Consider the following 24708-nt stretch of genomic DNA (forward strand, 5'->3'; position numbering starts at 1 on the left):
GACTTAATACAGTACAAGTCAACGTTCACCGAGTGGCCCGGCTGTCAAAACAATGGTGTTGTCTCTAATCTAGAGTGAGATTAGGTAATCTGCTCAAATAAACGTGACCTAGAGTAGATCGAGAAAATGATTCTCCGGTGAGAGAAGCGCCCCCTTGTGGAGACCTCATGCGCTTGGCTCGCCACCACCATCAACCCTGCGGCTAACTTTTACCCCCCAAGTGGAAACGCGTAAATTTGACACCACGCCATTTCCATTCACATATGATACATATCTCTGGCAGTGTAAGTGGTCGGGCTTGGTACAAATGATACGCGGGCAAAACGTGACGTCACGTTAACACGTTCAAACCAGGCAGTTGACACTTTGACTTCAGTCCTATCTTGTATGTGATGTATTATTCATCGCGGCGAATTTACCGACAGGGTAATAAACATGGGAATTTCTTTTTTTTTTTTAGAAAAACGATATCAAAACGCTTCTCTGCCATGTGCTACAAAGTGAGTGTTTTTATAATAGGTTAGCCATAGCGTCAGCCTTAAAGTTGGGAGACCCCCCCCCCCCCCCACGCAGGCGTTCCTCTTTACGCGTAGGGTCGTGGCACAGGAGACAAACTTGGAACTGGCTGCGCGAACAACCCGTGTGACAGCAACAGCGGACCGTTAAAGGACCACTGCTAACAAAGCTGTACATAATAAGAATAAATATGTCCTCGGTCCGTCGTTCAAACAATAAGCCCCCCCCCAAAAATGATATATATATTTTTGAAAAGTTCTTCGGAGAAAGTGCTCACCGGTTCGGCGGTCGCCATCTTAGAAATCTCTGTCTGGGGGGGAAGCGGCCCGTTGATTGGACCGAACCGCGCAAACGTGACGACCGCCCGCCGCGGACATGCGCAGTGCGCCGCCGCTGGCCGTGGCCGTCTGCTTGTCGGCGACTCCACCCACCCTCTCCCGCAGACGAAGGCATGGCGAGCGCCGAGACCAGGAGGGAGTGTGAGACGGAGGGCTGCGGCGAGGACGCCAAACTCCAGTGCCCCACCTGCATCAAGCTCGGCATCCAAGGCTCCTATTTCTGTTCGCAGGTACGGCTTGCTTCCTCGGCATGGCCGGTTTATTCTAGAAAAAAAGAAAGGCTGTTGCAGCCGCACACCGGGCCCGCCCCCCCCCCCTCCCTGTCTCATCACGAGGCTGCTAACGCTAAGCTAGGCAGACATGTGTATGTGTATGTGCCCTGTAACCGGCTCATAACGTATGAGCGGAACTTTGACGGATGCTCCTGTGGCTCGTGCAGCGCCGACCAGATCACCGAGGGTGAACCGTGCAGCCGGCGCTGTCTCTGCAGCACTAGGCCAAGCGGAAAACGTTAAGCTAGCTAGCTGTGGGCTGTTAGCTTACTGTTGTTGACAGTAAGAAAAAAACAACCAAAAAACCATGACTTAATAATGTGTTTATTGTAGGGTGCAGGCATCCCGATCGTGTGACACGATGAGAAGGGAATGTCACCCGAGATGTTGAGTGCTGCTGAGTTCATGTCGCGTGACAGATCACTTGGTGCCACGCTGTTTGCACCCCCCCCCCCCACCAGGTTCTCAGGAGGGGCAAAGAAGCGCCACTCGCATTATGTCAGTCGATATAAAGACGAACACGCTTACACATCACACTGGCTCGATCGTCACTTATGCATGGACGCTGTTGTTCGGCTGTCAATGCAAAACGATCAGCTGAGCAGGAATAGTTGTTTCTCCCCCCCCAACGCTGCGAGAACTCTTACTGACGTCTGTCACTGCAAGAGTCAAGGGGACTAGTCGGGCGAGTCACCTCAGGGCTCAGACATGACACTGCAGGGCATCCCTGTCATGAGAGGCTGCAATGAATGAATGAAGTTTTATAAATAGTTTGGGGACAGCTTATATGCTCCTGTGCTGCCATGGTATTTGACCCCAGAGGTCTTATTGCTCTCGATGCAGTTTTGGCTGTGCAACCTGACCCTGCTCTCTGTAGACCCCCCCACCCCCCACCTACCTTGCTATTAATTGTCCAGTTATGGCAAACGCATCATTGACATTACGAATGCACTGTAGAAGGCCTGCGACGAGGGCGCACAGTCGCAGTGTACATCCCAGTAATGTTCTTCTGTTTTGTTTTTCTTGAATAGTTTGTGCGCCAGCCGAAATTCAGTGAGCATGCATGTGATTATTACACATTAGTTAAGCGCAATTTTGAGCACGGCTTGCACCGACTGCAATGAAGTTGTTGTTTTTTCTAAAAATTTGTTTTAATTTCCAGGAATGTTTCAAAGGGAGCTGGGCGTCTCACAAGTTACTGCACAAAAAAGCAAGTAGGTGTCACTGTCACTTGTGTACATCAAGCTTGTGTGGCACGCACATCACATTACATGAACGCTTTTTAGAATAATGGACTAGTTTAGATCGAACTGTTTATTCAGCACCTGTGTCAAAAGTCAAGGGTAGACGATGCTCCTTTGTACCGTGAACTGACATAGTGGTGCCAGGTGCTTTAGAGACCTCGTGTTATGTTTTTGTCAGAGGAGGACAAGAACCAGAATGAACCCAAGAACTGTGTGGAGAAGGACATCAACACCGACCCATGGCCGGGCTACCGCTACACAGGACTACTACGCCCTTACTACCCACTGGCAAGTCGATCTTTGTCTCCCAATTGCTTTTAACATTCTTGTCACATATTTCTTAGTATTTATCTCTAACTGCTGTAACTATGGTAGCAACTAGAATGACAACGCTTTGAAATATTGAATTTTTTTATATTATTATAAGTATTATTATGTAAGTGCTGATCTTTATGAATTCTGTAATGTAATTTTTACTGTCCTCTTGGCCCCTGGTGTAGACTCCCATGAGGCTGGTACCTGGTGACATCCAAAGACCTGACTATGCTGATCATCCCAGAGGTAACCACACTTCTTTCTCACAATTTCTTGAGGTGATCACATTGTCCACTTGAGTAAGCTTGGTCTAGGTCTGCAGCAGTATCCCCGGTTTCATGGGATACCATGCTCTGAAAATGAATGGTTATCATAGCATGTACATTTGCTTATTACTGGTACACCAGTTGAGAAATTTGTAGACTTTTCTTAAAGGCTTACAAATAACAGTTTGGGTGTCACCAGAGACACTTGGATGGACAACGTATAGCAGATGCAGAAATCAGATAATCACTGTAAGAGGTGTTTACAAGCATCTAATATTGCCACTTTCCACTGGCAAACTTGATTTTGATTAGTCACTGTGGGGCTTATGATGTGATTAGCCCCTCGGAGCAGCAGGACCCGAGGATGGTGGTTTTAGTCAGTCTGTGTATCCATCTGTTTCTGTCCAACACTGCTTTCAAGCAAAGTAACCTCAACAGCTGTTTGTCACAAAATTTGCAATCGACCTTCAGAGTTTCCAGAGGATGATATCGTATTTTGTTTATTCCCCTGGTTTGAACCTGTCCATCCATCGTATACCGCTTAATCCACTTAAGGGTCGCTGGAGCCAATCCCAGCTGACATGGGGGGAGTACACCCTGGACAGGTCGCCAGCCTATCGCAGGGGCACATACAGAGACGGACAACCATTCACTTTCACTTTCACACCTACGGGTAATTTAGAGTCTTCAATTTACCTAACCCCATTCTGCATATCTTTGGACTGTGGGAGGAAATTGCATACACGGGGAGAACATGCAAACTCCACACAGAAAGGCCCTGGTTGGTTTGAACCGGGACTACACCACCGTGTAACCCGGTTTGAACCTGTGACCAACCAAAATGTCTGTGTACAGAAGGAATAAATCCTCTGCGCAGACCGCCATTGATCCTGAGAGGATCAGCTCTTTTTATTTAATAACTCCATAGTCTTTATTCTTGTGGCACCCGGAGGGTAACCTACGGTTTAAGCTTCACCACTCATACGACTGTAATAATAGGACAATCATCAGTGCTTTATTCACTGCATTTACAGAGCAGAGTGTAATGAACAGAGCCAGTTAGTGGGAGTTTCAAATGTCATCCTTGAGTTTAAAAAAATAATAGAATTGTCCTGAGTGGTAATATAATCTGTAAAGCCAGTACCAGCACATTAACCCCACTATTAAAAGTTTTGAAAATTGAGAGACTTAACACAGAATCTACCATTGCAAACTTGAAATTATACAACAGTTAGATTAATCTATTACATCTGCAATCCTCCTGAATCAATCAAAACAGCTTGTTTACTGGAGGAGTGAAGAGTTCACAAATGCACCTCTGAGACCCCCTGAGTATTAGATCACTGCTACATCATACTGTATGTTAGCCAGATTTGATAAAAGACATTTTGCACATCCAGAGCTTCAGCTTGCGGAAGTTCTGTCTTGGTGTTTTACAATAGTCTGGACAATGTGCTCATCCATGTACGCTTTGCTTGTATTTTCTTTGCATGAATACACAGATGAGCTGGTGTAGAGTTCTTTGCGAACACCATGAGATACCATCTGTGTATTCATGCAAAAAATATATAACAGTGGTTTGGTAGTTTCAGTCCTGTAGGCAACTCTGAAGAAGTGAGCGATGAACAAAGCCAGCTCTGTTGTTTGAGAATTGTTCTCAAATGATGCTCGTCGCTATTTTTTATTTCACGTTGCCGAACAAACGTGAACAAAGTAGTAAAACTATTTTGTAATAGTTAATAAATAAAGCTTAAACCACAAATGTGACACAATATGATGGCATCACTCACAACCCATCATCACTATGTGGCTTGTGGTCTGGCTGAAATCTGAACACGGCTGCAGAGTGCGAGGTCTGACAGGACTGTGACCAGTTCTTTTCTTTTTTTTGCGTTGATTACCAGACAGTTATAATTGTAACCTGGCTTATTTACGTCTATTTCTCTGGGCGAGCCTTTAATTTGTGCAACCATGGCAACCCCAACATCCTTGTCATCTGACTGCATAGAGCCATACTCAGGTAGTCATGGCTACAGTCTACCTTCATTCTCTTGTGATTCCAATTCAGGGACCGAGGCACAGTTGTTGCAGGCGAATGTATCACACAGCGCTGTCATTCGGCTCGGGTCGCATCTGGGTTTTTTTTATTTTATTTGTTCAATTTTTTAAACGTGCATTGATTGTTTCATCTATTGCACCTGTGAGGAAATGAGCCGGAAGACATTCTAATGTGCACTCTGATTTCTCTCATGTTCCGTGCCTCCTCTGTGCAGCTGTATCAGAGCGTAAGTAATTCCAAATGACTGCTGCACTCACACTATAGGCTCTTGGGGTCAAAAGGAGGGCTGTGTTTGAATCATACACAAACCTGTCTGAAGTCCTTGTTGCTAGGCAACTGTCCATGTTCATCCAGCAATCATCTTGTTGAGCTAATAAATTATAGATCAGTGAATTGTTGATGACTCCAGTGCCTCGGCCATCGCACATTTAAATACTCTTCGAGTGGTCTAGAATAGAAGGAATATAACATGTCGTGACGGGGTTCATTCTGTCGCTGAATTGCTGGTAGTCTAATTTATTGTGCGGCTGAATGCACTGGCAGCTGTGCTTTTGTTGTTTTCTGTATAACAGTAACAGACCTGCTCTGCTCCTCTGAGTCCACAGTGTGAGTGTCATTAGAGTCTGCCTCTATGGCACTGTACGGGCATCTAGTCAATCCTATAGCACCGTATCTGCTAGACAATTTTTTGTCACACACCATGCAGTGTATGCATAGTTTCAGGCTCATCTTAAAATGGATTTGTAACCTCCTATAAATGCAACAATGTCTGAAGCTCTTGGCAGGCGACCATCAGCAGCACCTGCTCCTGGCGAGAAACCACATGTAGCAGCACCGTTCAAAGAAAAATTAAACATGCTAGTAAAATTATTTAAGCGTGTTTTTTTTTTCAAATGAATGCACTGGTTGGATTTGTCCTTCGAAGGGGGTTTCTGTTCATTCATGGGTGAAACTATCTCTCGGTACTCGTATTCATGGCCTGGAGTCGAATTGATGGTGTACTTGTTGAAGCTGCCGAGAGTCGGGACACCACAGAAGGATACATTCGACCATAGGGGCAGATACAGTACACTATCAGGTGCCATGTTGCCTTGATTATATGAAGCATCTATATGGTACAGTTATTGTGTAAATACCAAATTATAGTCAGGATGATTAAGCCTTTTGCCTTCTCACAACCAGAGGCTTTATTGAGTTGTCGCCTTTTTGGAAATAAAAACTGATCGGTAGAATCCTGTGATGGTCCATGTTGATGCTGCGTCTGAAAATTGATAGGCCGACAACTGCTGCGTATTGATGTGTGAACGATGCCCGTTGTCCGTCCTTGTCGCCATCCCACAGGAATGTCTGAGTCAGAGCAATTCCTCAAAGGGACGTCACAGATCAAGACTCTATCTCCCGAGGACATTGAAGGCATGAGAGTAGTGTGCAAGGTAACTTGTCGCTGCTGCTGCTGCCACGGTTTGCATGTCTAGTTTTATCATTCCATATATTGCATTTTTGTTTTTGACAAGTATGTTGTTTGCAGCTGGCACGAGAAGTCCTGGACATTGCAGCCATGATGGTGAAAGCAGGCGTCACAACAGAAGAAATCGACCACGCTGTGCATCTGGTAAGCACGCGCATACACACACACACACTTTGAGGCTGTGTTAACTAATGTAGCCCTCACAAACACATTATGGTTTATGAAACTATTTGTATATATTGAAAATATTTTCGCGTTTCTATTTCCTTCTGGTCCACCAATCTGGCTAGAATGTATAGATTCATCCATGTGAGATTTAGGGTTGAAATATGGATTGTTAGTTCAGATGGACTGTTGTTAAATTTTGTGGAGACAATTAAATTTAACCCTAACCCATCAACCTGTCTCAATTTAAAGGGGCAGTGTGTGAGAATTTTTTTTGGTGTCCACTGCTGTTGTAAGAAACAAGGAAGTGCGCTAGTACCTCTTGCCCTCTTCCCTTTTCCCGTGCCATAGTCTGACAATCGGGCACACCGGGACAGATCCCGGTTTGGCTACTGCATTGTCAAAAAAAGTGTTATTTTGAGGCAGGACCAGCAGGTTAGGATAATAACTTCAGTAGATATCTCAGCAACAGCAGTACAAAAGACGTCTTTGACATGATGTCAAAACTGCTATTTCATCATTTTCTGTTAACAATCTTAATTTTTTGAATGTTTTAAACTAATATATCGTCCCTTTGAATGTATCCAGTTTTACGACCAGACATCTTTAGGACCAATGACATGCCCGTCAGCCTTGTTTGTGTTTAATGCTAATTAGCAAGTACTATCATGCAAACAGATGACAGCGGGATCACAGCCATGTAAACATTATCTGCTCAACATCGACGTTGTCTTCGCGAGTCGGTTGGTGTTCTGATGTTAGCCTTTAGCTCAAAGCACTGCAGCCCCTCAGATCTGCCAACATCACTGTAGACACTTGTTTGAATAGTTAATCATTGTTGTAGAACAGACTCTGCTGATAAATAATGCAGGAGCAAGTTGCTACATGTAAACAGACCCCCCCCCCCCCCCCGCTGTGGAACAGCAGTTCAGCTTAAGTAAAATCTTTAGTATATCAAGACTCAAATACAGACACTCTGTCGTGTCAAATTAAACATATGACAGCATGAGACACTGATCTTCATTGTACGTTGCCCTTTCTTGATTTTCTAACTTGTTGCTTCCCTTTCTCTCCACACACATTGCCGATTTGTCTGTTCAGGCCTGTATAGCAAGGAACTGCTACCCCTCCCCTCTCAACTACTACAACTTCCCCAAGTCCAGTTGCACGTCTGTCAATGAAGTCATCTGTCATGGCATCCCCGACCGAAGACTACTACAAGAAGGAGATATCCTCAACGGTATGCCCAGTGAGATATTACAGGAGTTTTGGCTCTAGCCTGACCTCTGGACCTTTGGAGTTAGTCTTTTGCACATATATAGCTCATACATTTTGTGTTTTCAACGAACCAACCTGCAGTTTTTCAACACCCGTTGTCACAGTTGTCATCTTCTCAATGTCAAACCAAGTCCCGTGAATAGTTGAGCTGAGCTTGGATGCAGGGAAATGTTTTATTAAAGAGATCTGCGGAGTGGAGGGGGGCGCTCTTCATGAAAAATGGTTCTGACAGCAGGCTGAACTGGTGTCAGCAGGAGTTTGGCCATTTTTGGCCCCCTTTATGAATTTTTTCTGCCACGGAGATGTCTTCAATCCGCCACTCCCCTCGGTGCGTCTGATGGAGTACTCACCGCCAGCTCGTCTCTCACTGTGTGGACCGACCAAGATGAATAGTTTCTTTCATTAACCTTTTCCAACGGGGCTTTTCTCTTAAGATTGTCCGATCTCTACATTTATCTTCAATGGAGTTCCACTTTGAATACTAGGAGTTCAAATATCAGCAGTAAAAAAAAAAAAAAAAAAAAGGAGTGACGTTTTGTTTGGCCTTGCAAATGGGTTGATGTTTTATAAATGTCTTTTTTTTTCTCCACCCACCGCCTCCCATTATGAAACGTTTCAGGCAGATTATTCGTGACAGTCCTTTCAATGCCCTAAACATAATAGAATCGAGTTTGTCATGCAAAACACAGCGGCTCTGACATTTTCATTCTCTCCCCTTTGCGCAGTGGACATCACTGTCTACCACAACGGTTTCCATGGTGACCTCAACGAGACCTTCTTCATCGGGGAGGTGGATGAGGGAGCAAAGAAGCTGGTTCAGACCACATACGAATGCCTTATGCAGTCCATCGACTCTGGTAGGAATCACACCGGCAGGTTCTTTGGTTATATCGCTCTCGCAAACGTACTGTGGAGATCGTGTTTTTGTCCAGTCGTAAGGTTTTATGGCTGATTAGTTGAGTTTTCTTTTACTGCCACAATCAAAGCATCTTACATTTTATTGTATTTGACTATAAAGATCTTGCCGTAAGGCTTTATTAAGAAAGGCTCTTGCACACACACAGGTTGGTTAGAAATGAATAAGTTAAGTGTACCGTAGGTGTAAATATCTGCTTATATTCCCTTATTAAAAGATTATTTCTCTGTCAACATATACTTTTTTTTTTACGAGCAAGTGGAGAAATTCAGAAGTTGGATCCATATTTACCTTTTTTGTGATTTCTTTTTTTTTTTTTTTTTAGTTCAAGAATCAGGTTTCAGATTTTTAAGCCGACATGGACAGAAAACTGGAAACTATCACTTACATTTAGTTGATTGTTTTTGCTATTTGAGAGGAAGTTTATTTTACAGCAGTATTTTACAACACATGGTGGTCAGGATTGTCTACTAACTAAATTTAAAGGATTCTTATCAACATTTTCTTCTGTTAAACTCTTAAGCACTGATAGTGGCCAGCACTGTTCAGGCTTTTAGCCACGATTAATGTCTTAAAGGCCTGTGACACCCATCCCGTCCTCTTTCACAGTGAAGCCCGGCGTTCGTTACAGAGAGTTGGGCAACATCATCCAGAAGCACGCTCAGGCCAGCGGCTTCTCCGTGGTGCGGAGCTACTGCGGCCACGGCATCCACAGACTATTCCACACTGCTCCCAACGTGCCACACTATGCCAGTGGGTTAAAATCCTGAAATCTCTGAAAATTGTCTTTGACTTTCTGAATGTTCCCCTTGAAACGCAGCATGGCTCTCTGCATTTCCCATTCATTCCCCAGAAAACAAAGCAGTCGGAGTTATGAAGCCGGGCCATGTGTTTACCATTGAGCCCATGATATGTGAAGGTGAGTGGCTCTGTGTGAAGAAATAACGGAAATTTTAGCTGTAATTAAATTGGGATCAATATAGATATAACCTTAATGGCCTATTTACGTGTCCCAGCAATAATAACACGCAAATATATTCAAGAGGCTATAAAACGGGCAAGGGATTAGTTTAAAATGAGTATAAAATTCTGGATGATGACTTTAGATGATCAGCTAAGAAAATAGCCTTGTTTTCACTATCACAATTCATTATTTTAAATAATCAAATGGTTTGTAAGAAGTTGTAGAAGTTTTTCAACCTAGACGACATTATTCTTCCTTTTTACCAATTATGGAGACATGTGAATTTTAGATTAAATGATTTTTTTCTTTACTGAATTTGAGGTTTAAGAGTAGAGATTTTCACTGGCTCTCAGAATTAAACTGTGCATCATGCAGCCAGTCATTGAACACTATACCTCATGGGTATCCAGCGAGTTGTTTCCAGTCTTGGAGTGTTTGTTTCCACAACGCTCTTTAATTGATGACGTGTGTGTGTGTGTGTGTGTGTGTGTGTGTGTGTGTGTGTGTGTGTGTGTGTGTGTGTGTGTGTGTGTGTGTGTGTGTGTGTGTGTGTGTGTGTGTGTGTGTGTGTGTGTGTGTGTGTGTGTGTGTGTGTGTGTGTGTGTGTAACATGTCAGGCGGCTGGCAAGACGAAACGTGGCCCGACGGCTGGACGGCGGTGACCAGAGACGGGAAGCGCTCAGCCCAGTTCGAACACACCCTGCTGGTGACGGAGACCGGCTGCGAGATCCTCACCCGCCGCCTGGAGGACAACGGCCGCGCTCATTTTCTCACCGAAATGTAGGCCGAAAAACGGAACGCAACCAAGGACTGGACTTTGCGGACACAGACACACCCAGCGCCTCTGGGTCTCACACACAAACACACACACAAATCTAACGAGAGGCACGACTCCTCGAGCCCAGTGTTACTGTGGCTCTCATTGTTCTTTGCATTAAATACCGGTTCCTCAAACTAAATGGAAGTACTTGAATGTGTCTTATATTAAATGTGGATTACTTTGTTAGTGAAAACTGTCTCCTTAGAAGGAAATATGAGAGTATTTATGATGCTTGGTGGTCACACTAAGGCAAGGCCATGCTTTCTGTCTTTTCTCTCATCCTGCGCTAACTTAATCAGACTCCGTTTGAATTTGCCAGAGATGGATTGAAAAGCAGTAGTGGAGACCCAAGGGAGTCCCAGGAAACGGGGGCTCAGCAAGTCACACAAGCTCATCAACTAGCATGGCAAAACTTATTTTAGAGTTGGAACATAACGCAAGGCTGAAAACCCTGTTTAGCATTTATATGCAGCACATCAACATCCATCATTTATAACACTCTGGTGCAGTTGTAAGTATTCGACAACTAAAACTCCTCCTGAGGGCATGAATAACAAGATGCTTGTAATTCAGCGGATGATGTTTAAAATATGATGAAACAATTTAGATCACATAGGACATCCTTAAGAGACACGTGATGGAAATAGTTTGGCGTTTGTGGAAAATCGGCCCTCTTGCTTAAGATTGATACTCGTCACATCCATGCGATAAATCTGAAACTAGAGCCACGAGGTGGTCGCGCTGGCTTAGCCTGTCTCAGAACAAAGAAAGGAAACAGGGAGGCTGCTTGTTGGTTCACCAGCACATCTTTGTCTAGTGGTAAAATAACATTTTGTGGTTTTACCGGGGGGGTTATTTGCATGTAACCCCTCGTAAGCCAAAAAAAATAAAATGTACTTGTGCATGTAACCCCATTGTAAAACCACAACTTGTCCTTTTAACATTTACAGAACAAACATTATCAAAATAAAAACCCGGCGAAACGTTGACCCATGAGATCTACAGGTGCTGTTAACTTGATGCTAAGCTACGGGCAGGAGCTGGTTGGCTTAGTTCAGCATCGTATTTGAGGAACTGATGTGCGAGCGGTATCGAACTCTCGGCAAGGACGAAAAATGCATCCATAACGTCGAACAATTTGCTCGGTTATTGAACTAATTTGTACTGTTTTGACAGGAAGATAAATGCTCGCTGATCAGCTCCATCCTGAACGTAGATACTATTGGTGCGCAGGTATCCAGGCAGGAATTAGGAATACAGACAATTGAGCTCAGAGTCGTTCAAGTGTTGAACTTGTCACGTCTGCTCTGAGGAACGCGTTTCCAAATAGCCCCGGTGTAGCAAATTGAGCCTTAATGTGTGAATCCCGGAATTTAAAAGTTGCCAGATGTTTCCCCGCCACATGCCGACCATCACCGTTCATGGGGGGGGGGGGTCATTATTTCTACATTTCACAGTTTCTCTGCCATCTTTGTATTTCTTCTAAAGGAGTAATAAATGACTCTTCTGTAGCTCTGTGTGGGTGAGTTTGTCCTTGGAATAGATTAGTGATCTGAAAATGTTTTCAAAAGTGGTTTCGTGCAGCTGCCTTTTTTGTTTCTGGAAATAACCCCCTGGAAGGCTGTCAGCCTTAACATGCTTTAGCACACGGTGGAGGACAATGATGGTTTTGAGACAGAAGTCGAATATTAACGCTATTCATTCGGACCTCCTATGCTTCTGTAAAGGTTCATGACTATAGGTCAGCGGGGAAAAAAAAGACTTTGCCAATTTAGAATTTAGTTTGCCATCATCACCAATAAAAGATCCTTCATGATGTTAAAGGGTTTGGTGATAGTTGTTTTGAAACAAAGTGATGTCTCTGCTCCAGCGCAAAAAACCCTGTCTGTGTTTCAGTAGAATTAACCGATACAACACTGTAGAATTCAGAGCCAGCACTGCGCATTTATGAACATTGGCACATACTTTGCTACATAAATGTACCTCTTGGTCTGGTTGTCATTTCAGCACCTCTGAAGCTCGCCGATTAAAGCCATACATCCCATTTTTGAAATCAGTTAAAAGGTTGTGTGCTGGTAATTACAGAACTTAATGATTATCACTAACAGTGAAGCACAGCCCTCGTGTGAATGCTGGAATTACCGTAGATCACTTCAAAGTCTGAATCTCAACGTTAGATATCTCCAACAAAGAGACAATCTTAAGCTTATGTGGATCAGAAAGTTTTTCCCCATCATATGATCAGTGACCTCATGAACAGAGGTCACAATGAAGTCAGAAAATTATGTCATTCTTAGTTCAAAAATGCCTTTTTTCCTGACATGGTAGGAATGATGTCACTATCAAGTCAAAATTTATCGCATAGCTCAGTGATGCATTCATTTTTGCAACAATACGATTACAGACAAAATCGACATCTTATTTAGATGAATCATAAACATTGCAGTTATATGTTGTGTGTCATAACCATTCAGTTGCCAAGCCACTCCTCAACTTCATCATCTTCTGTACATGTACATTAATGCAGAATTTGGATTGAACACATTTTAAAAAACAACATTCTCACACTTGTGTAGTCTGGAGAAAATGACCCTGTTTGATGCAATGTACTTTGTCATATCATTTTGAAATGTGTCTCTCCATCACCACAGAAATATGGAGGAGGAAATTTCATTTTTCTTTTCCTGAGCTGTTGGGAACCGTTTTCTTTTTTTTTTAATCAAATTCGGATTGAGTACAAGGCATTGTAGGAATCCTTTCAAGTCGGTTACACTTTGAGTCAACATATTTGTAGTGGAATGCAAGCATGGGGAAAACTTGTGTACAGTGACAAGTTTGTGTACCCGTTACAAACCAGACAAAGGACTAAAACCAGCCTCGTGCTCAGATCCAACAGGGATGACAAGCAACTGATGTTAAGCATGTATTGAAACAGGCTCTCACACAATGTCACCGGGCCTCTGTCTGTGCTGCTCCTACTCTGCAGGTCATAGATAGATAGTTACTTTATTTGTCCCAAGCTGGGAAATTCCGGGTTCCCAGCGACACTGCAATGCAGGGTCGATGCGTGGAGTGAACGGAGCGAGCCCCCTGATCCAACTCCTGTTGCTTAAAATGGGTTTAATGCGTTATCCCCATATAGGGGACATATCAGATATTAAACTGATGAGAACAGATACTAAACTTGATCTTAGACAAAAAGGGCGAGGAGCGAGGTCATTATTTATGATCAAGCCGCCAACATTGACGCCTGTGCAACTGTTTGTGGTTGCACTGCCGTATTGTTCATTCAGTCTAGATCAAAAGGGGCTTTCTGAATATCTTTGAATAATCTTGTTTTGGTTTCTGCGGTGTCCGCCCCTCACAATGTTCTCTCTGTGTATACATGTGTGTTCTTTTAGGGGGGGCTGATCAAAGAGGTGTCTGACTGTGCGTGGTTCAGATAACACTGACTCAGACGGGGAGATTTGAAAAGTTATTTATTGAACTGAGCAGAGCGAACACGGACTTCCATCGCTGCGCATCTAGAACTGGAGGACGACGCGGATGCTGTGAGAGAAAAATGGGATTACATTGTGAATGTCAGATACATAACAAGATTAGTTTTTTTTAGGCTTCGGGGTTATAGGTATTCACTGCTGCCAGATGTTAGACAAGCACCACAATCTCCGACCAAGACAAAAGTATTGTACACTACATCCCTTCCTGTTCTCAGCAAGGTGTTGCCTATTCAGTCTGTGGATGTTACGAGTCCCTCCACACTACCAGAAGCGCGACTGAATAAAGATAACATGTGCAGACCATAGACTATATAAAAATGGACGTAGTCACCGGGTCCGGTAAGTGAAGCCAATGCCAAAGTGTCTGAAGCCTGTATTCTCTGGAATGACCAGCAGGGGGCGGCGCCACTTTTTCTATAGAAGTCTACTACTAAATGAACATCATGCTGTATTGGAGAAGACTTGCAACTAGCGATTTAACCATAAACTTCTTCTTCTTCGTGCAACCGGTGGAGTCGCCCTCTGCTGGTGATCCCAGAGAATGTGCTCTGAAAGACGTCACGGCAAAAGCTTAAGGCGCCATTGCTCCACCATATGTCTACTTAAAATATAAGCGTTGGCTGCTATATTGAATTTTAAAATCTCATATTTGACCTCTCGGCTTTGTCCTCAACAGGCGGCAGCAGTGAAACATTTGGGTCTTAACAGTTGTAGCCAAAGGCGCACCAGGGCGCTATTATACACACACAAACAACTTCAGCACGTGTCTTAAATCAAGGCTTACCATTGCCCAGCACGCATGAGATCAAAACCATCGGCGATCTTCTCAAAGGGCAAAGTGTGAGTCACAAATTCATCCACTTTGAGCTTCTTGGCCAAATACTGCTCCACCAGTTTGGGAACACTGTCCACGCTCTTGTACCCTGGGAACAGTGCACAAAGGCCTCAGAGTGAACCGGATGGAACTCGTGTTACAACAGAGCATGCGATGTTTGTACATGTGGGAAAAAACAAAACAAGATGGGCCGTTTACAAAAGTTATACAACTGTTTCCATAAAGTGACTAGGAGAATAATTGCGCTGCACCTACTACACACATTCGTGAGTGTGAATTCTCCGTCAGTGTAAATGTTTGTGGAACAGCTTGGCTGCGAGCCAGACGTCACAAAGCAGTAATTGTAGAGAATAGAGACGTGTTTGTTTTGTGCAGTATGTGCTCGTCGCGTGCCCTTGTGAAGGAGCTCTGTGTCAAAAAAAATATAGAATGGACGAGCTGAATGAACACGATTCATGCGGGGCAAATAAACAAAAACAAACAAAGAGCCTTTTTGTTATTCGCTGTGATATTGTCAATGAAAAATGAATTTGTGTGTATGTTGGGGGTATTCTCTTGGCAGCATAATTGTTAGGGTTGTGGCACAGGAGCATGACCCAAATGCAGAGCACAAATAATTAATATAAACTAATTTGATTCGGAGAACAACTGCAGTCTCTTTCGAGTAACAAAGAGGAAACACCAAACAGAAGAAGTCCGCGGAGACCAAAAACACCAGGAACTACGACACGGGTACAATAACCGCGAGACCAAGCAAAAAAAAAAAACTGAGAATCGGAACAGAACAGGGACAGAGTGGAGCAACGATCACAGACGAACTGACCAGAGCAAAGTGACGCACGGAGACTAAATAGACTCCAGGGGGCCCAGGTAACGAGACACAGGTGAGACTCATTGGGGAACAGGTGTGGACAATCACACAGGGGAACAGGAAGTGCCTGCACGCGAGGAAAAATGACTTCAGAAAACAAAGAAGGAAATGGCAAATTCGAGATAAAACAACAATGGAAACTCGGCTAAAACGGAGATTACAAGGAAGGCAAATCAGAGCATGGGACGGATTGGACGATCCTCACAGACGACGGGACGCACAGAGGCTAAATAGACACAAGAGGGCACCGGTAACGAGACACAGCTGAGACTCAGGAGGAACAGGTGTGGACAATCACCGGGGCAGGAAACGCAGGGAAAGGAAGTCGTGAGGTTGAATTGTCCTTCCTATCAACTTTACCTATCTACCATTCCTTGACCTCAGTGGTCAAAACGTCATGAGGTCAAGGGAAGGCGTAAAGGAGGACTCAAAGGACCTAGGAAAAGCCGACCGCGCTGCTCAGAGAATCCGACTGATGTGTGTCCGAAGATGCAGAACAAAAAAACGCAGCGGCTCCATCCAGCATGTTTCAGAGTGTTTCACCATCGTGTGTCACCAGATGTAAATTATTCATATGTAACAGTAACTTACATGATGACGTGCGTCACTTCTGGGTCATATCCATACTATTCTTCTTCTACTACTTCGGATTGAACCGTTTACGTCCGTGCATGGCGCGTCACGTTAAATATCGCTGCCGCAATGAATTGTGGGGCGTCTAGTCCTCCATAGGGTCCAGTGTACCTTATGCTTAAGGAGATAGGAAAGGCAGCATCGAAGCTCCTTTCCTATGCATTTAGAGAATCCGAACAGCTCTTATCGTGGCTGCTGATCACATACTTCCGGGTCACGTCAAGATTTAGGAAACTTCCTAAGACAATATCACAATTGGACCTCACCCAAAGACACCAAACACACAGGGGAACAGGAAGTGCCTACACATGATGAAATGACCTTGGAATAAAACAGGGAATAACAAATTCAAGATAAAACAAACACAAGGGACGACAAAGGAAGCTTGACTAAAACAGATACAAGGCAAATCAAAGCATAAAACATAATGTTCCACAATGCTAAACACAACCCGCACAGTCTTCAAAGAGTTTAAAAGATCGACCGGATGATGGCGCTAGGCGGAAGGTAATCTTACTTTCTACAATCCAACCTGCGAAAGGACATGAACATCAACACCTCATGAGCCATGAAAACTCATGACATGAACCAGAGTTCATAGCAATCCCTCCAGTAGTTATGAAGACATTTCACGAAATAAAAGAACAAAAATGTCAACCTGCTCGTGGCACTAGAAGAAAGAGTCACGGGATCATCAGAGTCTATCAGAGGGAATTAAACTATATGGGGAGTAGTGAATGAGTGGAAGCTACAGTTATTAGTCATAATGTGTATAAATATATTTATCTCGAATCAAGCTTGAGGTTGACCATGTTACGGAACGTCCTTGAATCAAGGCCTGAGAAGCAGAATCCTCCTCACAAGAACTACATCTGGTTACCTCCGAAGGCGGTGCCTTTCCAGGTGCGTCCGGTCACCAGCTGGAAGGGTCGGGTGGAGATCTCCTGTCCGGCTGCCGCCACCCCGATGATGACGCTAGTGCCCCATCCTTTATGGCAGGCCTCCAGGGCTGCCCTCTGCCACCAGGAGACAATATTAGAACACCAGAATCACAATCACCTCTGCCGGATCCTGACAGCACCTGGCCACAAACTCATAATGTTGTTTTTTTTAAGGCCTGACGTAAGTAGATGCACGTAAGCGAGAATGAAATATCAGTAAATATACGAATGGGATAAAGGTATGCCAAAAAGAATACCTGTACAGCAAAAGGGCGGTTTTCGTTCTGAAAATACTGGTGTCTTTATAAAAACGGTCTGTTAAGTCATATCGACGGCACAGGAAGAATATTCACGACCTGTGGTTATGCAAGCATTCCCAGATAAGTTAGTAATGGTCAGTAATGTGGGATCGCTATTTGCCCCACTCACCATGATCGCCACATTGCCCACACATTCGAAGGAGTAGTCCACGCCACCGTCCGTCATCCCTGCCAGCACCTCTTGGATCGGCCCGTCGTGCTCCTTGGGGTTCACCACGTCCGTGGCTCCGAACTCTCGGGCAGTCGGAAACTTGTCGGGGTTGAGGTCCACTCCGATAATGCGAGCCGCTCCGGCCGCTTTGCAGCCCATGACGGCTGCGAGGCCCAGCGCCCCCAGGCCAAACACAGCGCAGGTCGAGCCGGCCTCTACCTGCAGGGCGAGGAACAGGGGGCAGAACGCGGGTCAGCATATCTCTGTGGCTGTGATCCGTACAGTACACAGCAGTGGGGGGGGGGGGGGGATAATGATGCCCAATAGACTGAGGAAACTACTTCAGATGAATGCTACATGGTTATTAGAAAAAAAGCCAACACATTTTGACTGTGTTATCGTAAGTCCATTTTGGCTAATAATCAATGAATGAGCTCATTGAGTCCTCATTAAAAATCCTCACAGAGGCTAACCTAAAGTAAATGCTAATGTCAAGAGGCTAACACGCAGCAACTTGGCAATGGTAACTGATGAGTGCCATGTTCACTAGTGTTATCAAGCGATTCCTCCCGGAGAATGTTCATTCTGAATTTCATGGCAACCAGTGGAGACATTTCTATTCATAAATAACAAATGTCAACAACATGGTGGCACTACAGGAAAAGTCCAAAGATCATTAGAACCATGTATGACACATTATCTGGGAACCATGATGGTCTGTTCAAGATATAATCTAATTTTATCAGGATCAAAAGCGGCAGTCAAAAGTTTTACAGAACTGAAGGGACTTGCGCTTCGACACGACTCCTCTGCTGTAAAAAGGTTTTGCTGTGTGCTGAGAGGACAATCCCACAAATACAATAAAGAAACTTCTGCAAACTCTATTCACTTATGTACGCACTGCATTTCATAAGGGTGTAAATGATGTATCGACGTTCCAGTTTCAATAAATCATGCTCATATTTATTGTAGTCCTATGTGTGGACTAGAAAAAAATGGGTGATAAGTGATACAATGTTTGAGACTGAGAGAGTGGGGGGGGGAAAAAGATGTAAATAAAAGTTACGACTGAAATACTCAATAAATGTGCTTCCTGATCCGTTGTTGTCATTATTCATTCACGTCTGATTTTATTTCCTGGGAAAGACAATCACCCTGGTTGCACCCGTTTCAGGTTTCCACATACGTCCCCCGGTGCCGATTAGTGTCGGGCTGTGATGAGCGATCGTGGCGCAGTGGTGTTAAGGGGAGGGGGGCCGACTTGCCTTGGCGGTGTTGAGAGCGGCTCCGTAGCCGGTGGTGATGCCACAGCCCAGCAGGCAGACCTTGTCCAGAGGGGCCCTGCGGTCCACCTTGGCCAGAGAGATCTCAGCCACCACAGTGAACTCGGAGAACGTGCTGCAGCCCATGAAGTGGAAGAGGCTCTTGCCTTTGCAGGAGAAACGCGTCGTCCCATCGGGCATCAGGCCTTTGCCCTGAGTGAGCCTACGGAACAAGACATGTATCAAACGTCTTCAGAGGCGCTGCACAAGGCGAGACGATTTTTTTAACTGCAGCCGCCGACCTGTAGAGCTGCACAGAGCGGCTTTAACCCGGGACATGTACCTGATCTTTTGGCACAGGTTGGTTTTGGGATTCTTGCAGAACTTGCACTCTCCACACTGCGGGACATACAAGGGTATGACCGCGTCCCCTAAAGCACAAGAACGGGGTTAAACAGGGTTTCTCACTTTCATTGTTTTTCCTCTTCAATTGATCCCCTCATATTGCAGTAATCACGACGTGAGGGAGGAGAACCTGGTTGGAACTTGACCACTCCCTCGCCGACACTCTCCACGACACCGGCCCCCTCGTGGCCCAGCACCGCGGGGAAAACTCCCTCGGGGTCAGAGCCGCTCAGGGTGTAGGAGTCCGTGTGACAGATGCCCGTGGCCACGACCTGAAATGAAGGGGCCAAGATCTGATCCACGCAGAGCCATTTAAAACTGCCCACGTCGTTATAGGAGGATGAATATCTGCTGCAATGTTGGGAAATCAATCCGCTCAAGAATCAAAGCTTTTTTTTTTTCTTTTTTTTTCCTTTCTTGGTCAAGGTAAAATGTGTATGAAGTAACAGCCCAGGGGAGTATTTTTCTTGCAACATATAGGAGTTGATAACTTAGGGCACTGTAGTGTTGGAATATACTAAATGAGGAAACTGACTGTAGATAAGGATTGGAAAAGAGCTGGTAATTATATGGTGCATGGCTATAAACAGTGCATAGGTATAGATACAGTAGCTCCTCTGAAGATGTGTTTTTATCAGTCTATTGTGAATGTTATTGTTAGTTAGTATCATTGCTTTACCTCACTCTGATTCGGATTCTTACAAAAAAATCACAGTTTGATCTTGTACACCCACCCGGCCATCGTTGGTCAAGTCGCAAAACCAATCGGCCCTGACTTTACCTTGAGGCGAACCTCCCCTGCTCTAGGAGGTGCCACTTCCACCTCCTCCATCGCGAGAGGTTTCCCGGCCTCCCATGCCACTGCGGCTCTGCACCGGATCGCCTGCAACACAGCACAGCGGGCATTATTAAGGGTTCTGCCGGTCTGGAACCTGTCAGCGCGACAACCCGCCCGGCAGTTGAGCCAGTCAGTGCATGCACTGGAAGTCGTTTTGTTTACGCGGATGAGGGAAGGCACGTCACAGTTGGCTCCTTTTTGGGCTTTCGGAATAAACAGGATGACTCACTGTCAGTCCTTCAACTCTGCTTCTCCGCAGGCTGAGTGTAACTGCACCGCAAGACAACTGACTGTGAGGACGCACTTTGACCTTCTTGTGTGGAAACGTTGCAACAGCGCCAGTCTGAGCAAGAAGCCTCCGCACAAGAAGTCTGAGCAAGAGGCGCGCACAACTCTCCGGTGACGCCTTTTTTCTTTGTGTCTAGATCAGAGGATGTGTTCAGAATTCAGAGCCACCCTCCATGTCCGTGCAGTGTAAACATTCCCTCTGCTCCATAAACCTTTGACTGAGCTATGGAAATCCTGGCAGCGTTTCTGTGTGTGTGTGTGTGTGTGTGTGTGTGTGTGTGTGTGTGTGTGTGTGTGTTTGTGTGTGTGTGTGTGTGGACCAACTCAAATCCAGTCAAACATTCACATAAGTGTCCCCGATGCTAGTGTGAGTGCATGTGAGGAGAAGTCTGCATGCTTACCTTCCCTGCAGTTGCCATGCTGTTTCTCGAGCTGGCTCGAGCTCGCAGGGTTGGGCCAAAGTGTCCGTGTCGTCAAAGTGTCGACCAATCAGACACAAGGGAGTCGTCGTCAAGCGCTCGCTGCTGATCTCCCACAATGCTCATTTCCTTCCTCATATCTTTTAACAGAACTGTAAAAACATGTTTCTGTCACTCCACAGCCAACAATCACGCTACCACTTTGGACTCAAGGGCCAGAGCCGGCCCTGGCAATGTTTGCGCCCTCGACAACATTTTGGATCGGCGCACCTCACCCCCAAGGTGTTTACAGTACTAGCCCAACACCAATCACCACTTGCAATGCAAGAAGTTAAACATTGTACACTGTAAAAATATGAATGACGTATTAATTACACATGAGAACTGTTACAAATAGTTGAATCCTTTTTCGACTCAATTTGCAGCTGCAACTCAAAGGCAGACCTGGACAGTCTTGGATGGTGCGTAGTAACGTGCATGCGTTGGTTTCTTGCATCACATCATGACGGCAGACAGAGTTCATCCTGTCCGGGACTCATACCTGGCACGGCCTGCCACAGAAACTTAGCAAAACGATCAGAGAAGACAAAATCAGCTTCAGGAAATCAATGAATCGAAGTAATAGGAGAGACTGTCCGAGTTTTTAACCACGTGGCAAAACAATGTGGTGACGAGTCACAGCTTTAATGCAGGAGATAAAGAGCTTGATCGGGAACAGGTGTCCAGAACTCAGGAAGACCGCACACACACACACACACACACACACACACACACACACACACACACACACACACACACACACACACACACACACACACACACATAGATAGAAAACTATAAGACGTCCCTTTTTTGCATCCTCCCTAATATTTTCACCCTCAATGTTGGCCTCCTCACATTTCTCTGGATTGACGTCAACCGGGAAATTCCTCTCGGCCACCACAACCTTGAAGCCCATGGCTTCAGCCAAACCCTCAGCTCCCTGGCCAGTGTTTAGTCGGTCAATCATTTAAGGTTGGAGGGTTTTGTGTCCCATGATCAGTGTTGGCTCCTCTTTTAGAAGATTTCCAGTCAGAGCAGGGTTTTTTTGTTCAAAAGATCTTTCTGTTCTTCTTCTGGGCACAGAACACAAAATGTGCAATATTAATATATCAGTACTTATCATCCACAGTATCCACGGTGAAACATTCAAACCCTTGCAGTATTAACTGCTTCTCCATAGCTACTGCCAGTCCCACACCCGAGGAGACAGACTATGTCCGGACATTCATTACCCCTGGAGATGAAAACAATGGAATCACCTTGTCACCTGAAAAGGGCAATGTTGCGTTGTGATTGTCAAATTCATTTTACACAAAAAAAAGTATATGTGGAGACAGGCTTCGGTCTCAAGTCACTTCTTAAGCCCTTACACTGTTGTTTTTTTTTTTAGTTAATCAGATACAACATATCAGTAGTTAGCTTTGGGGTGGAAATTCCACTTCCATCTTTATTTACTAGCTTCTCTGCCAATAAGGTTATGATTCATTGCTTTGTTTGTTTGTCTATTATGGAGTGCTTGTGGAAAAACAGACTGATCCAGGTAATGTTTTCCCTCTTTCCACTCGTGCCTCTATGGGTCACAAGATGTACGCCACAAATACTTTTCACCTCAGAGCATTATGGGTTGTTTTTATTTAAATTTACCAACGCATGGTTGATGAGCTTGTAACGGTAAGTAATAGGGTGACATGGCATAGAATCAGCACGATTACTTTACAGAAGTAAGCAAAACGCGAAATACACACACTTGAGAGAGTCTCGGACTTTCCGGTTTCTGGGCCTGCACATAGAGGAGAACCTGACTTGTATGTGTGGTATGTCTCGTGTTTGTGTTTTTAATTTCTTTTCTAGGATCGTCTGTCTCTTTTTATATATATTTGTAGTGACTTCGAGAAGCTCTTTTATATTTGTTTTTTTATTTACTGATGTTTGCACTGATAGGACTGCATCCAATTTCGCTGTACATGTACAATGGTCATAAAGACTATATTCTTATTCTATTCTATATAATGCAAAATTAACATAAATAAATAATTCATTTTTTGGAAATTATTATTCATGTCAAAATCCGGATATCGTGACACCCCTCCTGCAAACATTTACAAACGTTCTTAATTCAAATTCCATGGTGAATACATATGGGTATTTTTGAACCCATGTGAGTAATTTGGATGTAGAAATACAAAAACAAGGTTCCATCATAAAAACTATTTGTGGTAATCAAAAACAATCTTTTTAATATATAATTGGAATATTAAATGATAAGGAGATTCATATGGGTAACTTTTTACCCATGTTGGGCTTTAGAAGGGAAGCAATTAAAAAGTGATTTTTAATGAGAATAAGAATACTGAATTGGAAAGTGATTTACTGCAAAGTTATAGAAAATAAAAACTCAGTCGAGTCACTCTTAACCCATGTTCTGCATCAGAAATGTTTAATTTTGTTGAATTCTGTGAGTAGTTGGTTAATATTTTGACGTCTCTGAAAACTGGTCTCATTGTGGGGAAACATGTCTCAGGCACACCATCCTTACCCTTGAATCCTGAGCCACAGAGAACACACAATAATGAGATAAGAACTACTACAGTCCTATTTTAAAGGTCCAGTGTGAATGATTTAAGAGGATCCATTGGCGAAAACTGAATATTATATTCATAATTATGTTTTATTATTGTACAATCAACTGAAACTAACAATTGTTGTGTGTTCATTGTCTTACAATGACCCCTTTATAACTAAATCAAGAGTGGGTCCCCTTTCACGGAGTGTGTCATATTTCTACGGTAGCTTAGAATGGACATACTAAACACTGGCTCTTGAGACGGCCTTTTGGGTTTTTACTTTACTTGAAGACCACTGTCGGATCTCCTACATGCTTACAAGGGGAGGGGGAAGGGAGGGGTATTCAATTGTTTAAAAATTGCAATTTCAACACTACATATCCCAAAATCTTAGGGGTGAGCCTTCAATAATACTGGTTGATCGGTTGTAGAGATCAAGCTTACAGATAATGGCTACTGTCACGGCGCAGGTTGGATTAATTACTTTAGTTTAGCTCTCACATTCAATGCACCCTTGTGCCTTCATTTCATGCAAGTTGTCCCAGTGGAGAAAAACTATGATGTAGGCAACCAGGAGTTGTTGGCGATAAAGGTGGCTCTGGAGGAATGGCATCATTCTGGAGTCTTTGTCTGAACTCTGCAACCTCACTACTGGGGTCCATCAGGGCTCTGTTCTGGGCCCCATTCTCTTCTCTCTGTACACCAGGTCATTAGGCTTCGTTATTCGCTCACGTGACTTTTCCTACCATAGCTATGCAGATGACACCCAACTCATATGGTCCTTTCCATAATCTGAAACCTGGGTGGCAGCACAAATCTCTGCATGTCTGGCTGACAATTCTGTGTGGATGCCAACAAACTAGCTGAAGCTCAATCTGATGCGTTTACTTCCAGGGAAGGCGTCTCCCATCAACAACCTCTCCATCACCATTGAGAACTCTGTGGTTACTCCAACTCAAACTGCAAGGAACCTGGGTTCGACACTGGATGACATTTGGTTTGGAACTCTTTATTGATG

General features: G+C 44.3%; 2 protein-coding genes and 1 non-coding gene across 4 annotated transcripts; 1 reads left to right on the top strand and 2 right to left on the bottom strand.

Moving 5' to 3' along the window:
- Window positions 1-887: 887 nt before the first annotated feature.
- On the top strand, window positions 888-12132 carry metap1 (methionyl aminopeptidase 1). 2 transcript variants are annotated; one of them, XM_035610229.2, is made up of 11 exons: window positions 888-1084; window positions 2289-2340; window positions 2549-2658; window positions 2871-2931; window positions 6352-6443; window positions 6539-6622; window positions 7745-7883; window positions 8647-8778; window positions 9447-9590; window positions 9691-9756; window positions 10419-12132. In XM_035610229.2, the coding sequence occupies exons 1-11, from the start codon at window positions 968-970 to the stop codon at window positions 10583-10585; spliced, it is 1164 nt and encodes a 387-aa protein (XP_035466122.1). In that variant the 5' UTR covers window positions 888-967; the 3' UTR covers window positions 10586-12132. The 2 variants fall into 2 exon arrangements, with proteins under 2 accessions (XP_035466122.1, XP_035466121.1); XM_035610228.2 differs by lacking the exon at window positions 888-1084 and adding an exon at window positions 2170-2191.
- A 1511-nt stretch (window positions 12133-13643) lies between these two features.
- LOC118286830 lies at window positions 13644-13836 on the bottom strand. The gene has a single exon (XR_004785503.1). It is a non-coding gene; the product is annotated as a U2 spliceosomal RNA (small nuclear RNA).
- Window positions 13837-14083: 247 nt separating this feature from the next.
- LOC118285987 (alcohol dehydrogenase class-3 chain L) lies at window positions 14084-21270 on the bottom strand. The gene is made up of 9 exons (XM_035610031.2): window positions 21067-21270; window positions 20321-20422; window positions 19670-19811; window positions 19478-19565; window positions 19138-19357; window positions 17831-18091; window positions 17341-17476; window positions 14906-15044; window positions 14084-14170 (listed from the first exon to the last, which is right to left on the bottom strand). The coding sequence occupies exons 1-9, from the start codon at window positions 21082-21084 to the stop codon at window positions 14146-14148; spliced, it is 1131 nt and encodes a 376-aa protein (XP_035465924.1). The 5' UTR covers window positions 21085-21270; the 3' UTR covers window positions 14084-14145.
- Window positions 21271-24708: the final 3438 nt, after the last annotated feature.

This window comes from Scophthalmus maximus, chromosome 15, assembly GCF_022379125.1.
Source record: "Scophthalmus maximus strain ysfricsl-2021 chromosome 15, ASM2237912v1, whole genome shotgun sequence".
In the NCBI taxonomy this organism is placed as follows: domain Eukaryota; kingdom Metazoa; phylum Chordata; class Actinopteri; order Pleuronectiformes; family Scophthalmidae; genus Scophthalmus; species Scophthalmus maximus.

Bases quoted from the DNA above. Each gene is read 5' to 3' on its own strand.
- metap1 (XM_035610229.2), top strand. From the start codon at position 968: ATGGCGAGCGCCGAGACCAGGAGGGAGTGTGAGACGGAGGGCTGCGGC. The intron at 6,623-7,744 runs GTAAGCACGCGC...TTGTCTGTTCAG, and splicing joins TCGACCACGCTGTGCATCTG to GCCTGTATAGCAAGGAACTG. The intron at 9,757-10,418 runs GTGAGTGGCTCT...GTAACATGTCAG, and splicing joins TGAGCCCATGATATGTGAAG to GCGGCTGGCAAGACGAAACG.
- LOC118285987 (XM_035610031.2), bottom strand. The intron at 17,477-17,830 runs GTGAGTGGGGCA...TCCTGGTGGCAG, and splicing joins TGGGCAATGTGGCGATCATG to AGGGCAGCCCTGGAGGCCTG. The intron at 14,171-14,905 runs GTAAGCCTTGAT...TTTCTCTCACAG, and splicing joins CTCATGCGTGCTGGGCAATG to CATCCGCGTCGTCCTCCAGT.